General features: G+C 36.8%; 1 protein-coding gene across 2 annotated transcripts in view; it reads left to right on the top strand.

The window, feature by feature from the left end:
* LOC100955010 (phospholipid scramblase 4) overlaps nucleotides 1-6088 on the top strand; it is a 38054-nt gene that overhangs the window by 22884 nt on the left and 9082 nt on the right. For both annotated transcript variants that reach the window (XM_012804932.2, XM_023513062.1), the window contains exon 5: nucleotides 4820-4862. In XM_012804932.2, coding sequence (XP_012660386.2) covers nucleotides 4820-4862 — 43 coding nt within the window. The remainder of the gene's footprint in view (nucleotides 1-4819; nucleotides 4863-6088) is intronic.

The following is a 6088-nucleotide window of genomic DNA, read 5'->3' as shown; positions in this document are numbered from 1 at the left end:
GCACTTGTGATTTTCCTATATTATTCCTGCCACCCTCAAAAACATACAGTATAAATAAAAATAAGGTAGGTAGCAAGGATATTACTTCAGGCTACATTCCAGAGACTCCCTTCACATAACAGAGTGACTCTCTAATTTCCATGAATATAACAATTCTGGAGCCATAGGGACATCCAGACCAGAACTAGGGTGATATGCGAAGTTGATGTGCAAATGCTATTGTTTAAAAACCCATGTGAGAAAGGCAAAAAACCTCCTTAACAAAAATAAAGTTAGTACAGCAGTGCCCCCTTATCTGCAGTATCTCTTTCCACAGTTTCAGTTACCTGTGGTCAAAGCAGTCTGAAAGTACTACTTAGAAAATTCCGGGAATAAACAATTCCTAAGTTTTAAATTGTGTATCATTCTTAGTATTATGATGAAATCTTGCACAACCCAGCTCTGTCCTGCCCAAGACCTGAACCATCCCTTTGTTCATTATATCCACACTGTGAACACTACCCACCCATTAGTCCCATCGTAGCCTTCTTGGTTTTTAGCTTGGCTCTCATGGTGTGACAGTGCTTGTGTTTATAACCCTTATTTTACTTAATAACGGACCCAGAATGCAAGAATTAAATGGTTTCTTTCAATGAAAAAGTCAAATTTCTTGACTTAAGGAAAGAAAAAAGAAATCCTATGCTGAGGTTACTATGATCTATGTTAAGACAAATTTTATATCCATGAAATTGTGATGAAGGAAAAAGAAATTTCTGTATAGTATATATGCGGTTTGGTACAATCTACAGTTTCAGGCATCCACTAGGGATCTTGGGAAGTGTCCCCTGTATTGGAGGGAGATTTCTTATCAACTTCTGAATCTTACTTTCCTTTTGGAAAAGGAAGTATTGGGATATATTATAAGTAAGGAACTTCCCAATTCAATATTTGTCTCCCCACATAGAAAACCAAGTATTCCTTGGAGCTTAATTCTATACCTTCATAGGGACCTGGTTAATTCTATTTGTTGAAAACTATTTGAACAATATTACAGTCTTGATGTATGCGAGTCATTACCATTGGATAATAAAAATTTGGATTGTTCAAGAGCCGCATTTTTCATTCAGTTAATATTTGGACAAAATATTGACAAAATCCAAAGCCAGTCGTTTAGATGAAGTGCTCGAGTTAACCCCTATGTTATTTCAGAAGGTTGTAAAATGTCTATTGTTAGTCAAATGTAGAAAGTCTCATTTTTGTACTTGATAAAAAAGTAGAAATCATTCCTGGAAATCTAATACCTTCTTGAGTCATTTCCATTTTAAAATCGTATAGCTTTGTTTATGTAAACATTAAAAAACAATATCTATTATTGTGACGGAGTTAAATTAACATATTTTACGAGTCCTATTTGCCCTTTCAGGAATGTTTCAAATTTTAAAAAATGAGAAAAGAAATACATAGGACGCAGGTGCGGGTCCAGACAAACCTGATTTTTTAATTCTATCTCTACTCCTTGATATGGTTAAAACTTTGATAAACTTTCTTAGTCTCTCAGTGCTTGAATTTTATCTATGGAGTAGTACCAGCAAAACCTAGCTCACCAGGTTGTTATGAGAATTTTAAATGAGTTGATGCTTGAAATGTGCCTAATATTTTAGAATTAACCCTATGAGCAATCGCTATGGGGATGTTATCAGCTAAACTAACTCCTATGGTGTGAATGGGAGGACTAGCACTCATCATTTTCCTCTACCAAGTCTTTTTGAGATATACACAGAGTGCATGAATCTTATCGAGGCTACCAAGACTCCTTATCTTCCTTGGTAGGAGGGGTACTTTGTTTTCAGAGTATTGGCTTTGCCAGTGACTCTATCAACTTGTCAAAGAATTGCCCCTTTACAGACAGGGCGTCTTTGGGCATTTGCTCTATATTTCCAGGCATCAATTCTTCAGAATTGCTGTGCAATGGACACATTCCCCAAATACGGGCATGTTGTACAACCTTGTTGTACTGTGCTTCACTTTATTGTGCATCCTGCATAAATTGTGTTTTCTTTACAAATTGAAGGTTGGTGGGAACCCTGAGTCGAGCAAGTCTATGAGCACCATTGTCCAACAGCGTGTGCTCACTTTGTGCGTCTGTGTCACATGTTGGTGATTCCTGCATTATTTCAGACATTGTCATTATATCTGTTATGGTGCTCCATGGTCTTTGATGTTACTATCGTGAATGTTGTGTGTTCTGACTGTGGTATCAACTGGGCATTCCTCCATTTCTCCTGTTCTTTGATCCATTCTCTTTCCTGACAATGACATTGAAATTAAGCCAATTAATTACCGTAAAATGGCTTTTAAATGTTCCAGTGAAAGGAAAATTTTCATGGGTCTCACTTTTAATCAAAAAGCTGGAAAGGATTAGATTTAGCGAGGAAAGCATGTTGAAAGCCAAGACAGGCAGAAAGCTGAGCCTCTTGTACAAACATTTAACCAAGTTGTGGATGCAAAGAAAAAATTTCTTTTTAGAAATTGAAAGATCTCCTATTCCAGTGAACACACAAACGTTTATGAAGTAAGAAACCCTTATTGCTGACATACGAGAAAGTTCTAGGGCTCTGAATAGATCAAAACAGCCACAACACTTCTTTAAAGTCAGTCCTAATCTGCAGCAAAGCCCTAACTCTTCAATTCATGAAGGCTGATAGAACAGGGGAAGAAAAGTTTGAAGCTAATATAGATTGGCTCATGAGGTGTAAGGAAAGACACCATCTCTATAATATAAAAAGTGCACGATGAAGCATGTGCTGATGTAGAAGTTGCAGGAAGTTATTCAGATCAAGCTAAGATAATTCATACAGGTGGCTGCGCGAAACCATGTTTTCAGTGTAGATAAACCAGCCTTCTATTGGAATAAGATGCCATCTAGGATTTCATAGCTAGAGAGAAATGTCAGTGCCTAGCTTCAAAGCACAGGTTCTCCCATTAGTGGCTAGTGTAGCTGGTAAGTTTAAGTTGAGTCAATGCTCATATACCCTTTCTAGGTTTATGAGGACCCCTAGGGCACCTCAGCTAATTTGTGATCTATAAATGAAATATCAAAAACCAGACGACAGCACATCTGTTTATAAACATGGTTAGTTCAGTATTTTAGCCCACTGTTGAAACCTTCTCCTCAAAAAGACAAATCTTACAAAATGTTATTACTTGCTGACAGTGTACCTGGTGACTTAAGAATTTTAATGAAGGCCGGGAGCAGTGGCGTATACCTGAAATCCTAGCACTTTGGGAGGCCCAGGTAGGTGGATTGCTTGAGCTCAGGAGCTGGAGACCAGGCTGAGTAAAAGCAGACTATGTCTCTACTAAAAATAGCAAAACTAACTGGGCATTATGGCGGGTGCCTGTAGTCCCAGCTGTTTGGAAGGCTGAGCCCAAGAGATTGAGGTTGCTGTTAGCTATGATGATGCCATGGGTGATAGAGTCAGACTGCCCAAAAAGAAAAAAAAAAAGAATTCTGATGGACTAGTACTAGGAGATTAATGTTCTTTTCATGCCTGCTAGCACAACATCCATTATTCAGACCATGGATCAAGAAATAATTTCAATTTTTAAGTGTCATTATTTAAGAAATACATTTTTGAGGCTGGAGCTGCAAGAGATAGTCATTTCTTTGATGTATCTGGACAAAGTAAATTGTAAACCTTTGGAAAAGTATTCACCATTCTGGATGCCAGTGAGAACATTTATGACTCATGAAAGGAGGTCAAAACAGGAGGTCAAAATCAGTCTGAACAGGATTTTGAAGAAATTGATTCTAGCCCTCTTAAGTGATTTTCAGAGATTCAAGACTTCATTGAACAAAGACAGGGTAGAAATAACAAGAAAATTAGAATTAGAAGTGGGTTCTGAACTTGTGACTAAATCGCTTCAATCTCATGATTGAATAGGTAAAATTGATACATAAAATGCCATTAAATAGCATCCCATGCTATGGGGAAATTGTTGATGGAAGGAGAAATCAGTCAGTGTCATAATCTTTCTTGTTTTCTTATTTAAGAAGCTTATGACTAGCTGAAAGCTTGATGATTGTTAGCACTTTTTAGTAATAAAGTATTTTAATTAAGGCATATACATTTTTTAGACATAATGTTATTCCACACTTAACTCATTATAGTATAGGTTAAACATAATTTTTATATTCAATGGAAAACCAAAAAATTTGTGAGACTCATGTTATTGCAATATTTGCCTTAGAGCACTAGCCTGGAACTGACCCTGCAATATCTCATGTATGCCTGCAGTGAATATGTTTACTTTTCCGTTCTGTATTTTAATATCCTAGACTTGTAAAAGGAACTTTAATCATTTTGATACCAACTTTTGATATTCCGGAAGACATGTTTCAGCCCCCTTACCTGAATATGTCTCCAAATAGGAAAATTTCCTTCTCTATGGTTGGTCCAGGTTAAGTTCTCTCTAAGGACTGTGTTTCAGAGAGACGGCTGAGTAGGGACTGATCTGGGAATGATCTACGTAGGCACAGCTTCTTCTAGATGCTTTACTACAGCAAGTAGCTGTTTCTCTGACATATCAGGCAATTGGTTGTTAAAGTGAAACTGGAGGAAAGTGTTTTATGTGGACAGCTCTGCTAATATCAATGTAATCGGATGCAAATAAGCTAATTTCAGTTTGTAAAGCTCTTTGGACTATATTAATCTTCAAAAGGATGTTTTGTTTTGGTATAAATTAAAACTAATATTTATCTCAGCAACTTCTTTTCTACAGCTAGCTTGATTTAATTTTGTCCTTTCTCTCTTCTAATTATTGTTTTCTATCCCCACAGCTGGACCACATACATGTTATTCAGCATTTTGAGCCTCTGGAAAGTACGTATAATTTTTGAACTGTTCAACAGTAATTTCAACAGGTGGAAATTGGCATTATCCAATACCTAATTCCTTCTTTATATTGATCATTTTCAGTGGTTCAAAGGAAAAAACTATGCACCATGAATTTTGTCTTAAAGAGATTAATGAAATAAATTATTTTGTATTTTATTTATCTATACATCATATACTTCAAAACTCTTAGACCTTGAGCATACGTTTTATTTGGTGCACCTCCACCCTTTGCCCTTTATTCCTGCTCCGTATTCAGCTTTCCTAGATGAGTAAAAGAAGGAGCTGAGATACTAACTGAGTTAGCTGGGGGAACACGGTCAGCTAATCAGTGCCAGAGCTGCAGATAGAATCTGAACTGCTGAATTCTAATTTGGTGCCCCTTTCTTTGGAAGGGAGAAGAAGCTATCACAGTCAAAATCATGCCTGTTTTCAGGTCAGCTTTATAAGTGTACTGACCCCCGCTGTACTACCTGTACACATTTCTTTTCCCATGACATAGGACCTTGGACTTATTGTGGTTTTCTTATTTGCAAATAGTAATGACCCTAGTCATCCTACATTATTTCATGAACAGATGAATTAGTCATCCAATGTATCATTTCATTTACATGATTTCATATTGAAAACTTTCCAAATTTGTATACTCCAGGAATATTGTTCCAATCCTTCCTTTTGTGTGGAAAAGTTTCTTTGATTCTGTTAGTTTTTTAAATAAATTTTCACAATAGTTGGGGGTACATTTTGTTTACATACTTTGTTTTTGTTCAGACGGAGTCAAAGTTATAAGTGTGCCCTTCACCCTGATAGCACGCACTGTGCACCCTCCGCCCAATGGGTGTGAACTTACCAATCCCCTCCTTCCTGCTTGATATTTTCACTGAGATTTGCCTCCATTTGTGCACTGAAGTGCTGACCAATTCGTTCCAATTGGGTATTGCCTACCTGTGCTCGTTTCTCGTTTTTGTGATGTGTCACTTAGAAGAATGGTTTCCAGTTCCATCCAGGTTTTCACAAAATATACTAGACTGGCTATTTTTTTTTAAATAACTGAGTAGTCCTCCGTGGTATGCGTATACTATATTTTATCAGTCCATTCATGTTTTGGTGAACACTTCTATGTCTTTGCAATAGTGAATTGTTATGTTATAAACATTTGAGTGCCTGTGTCCTTTTTATAAAATGACCTTTTTTTCTTTGGGCATATATCTAGC

This window comes from Otolemur garnettii, unplaced genomic scaffold (assembly GCF_000181295.1).
Source record: "Otolemur garnettii isolate 467f Iridium unplaced genomic scaffold, OtoGar3 scaffold00032, whole genome shotgun sequence".
NCBI classification, from domain to species: Eukaryota; Metazoa; Chordata; class Mammalia; order Primates; family Galagidae; genus Otolemur; species Otolemur garnettii.
The sequence above is the reverse complement of the archived record's forward strand: the minus strand, read 5'-3'. Positions and strand labels throughout refer to the sequence as shown.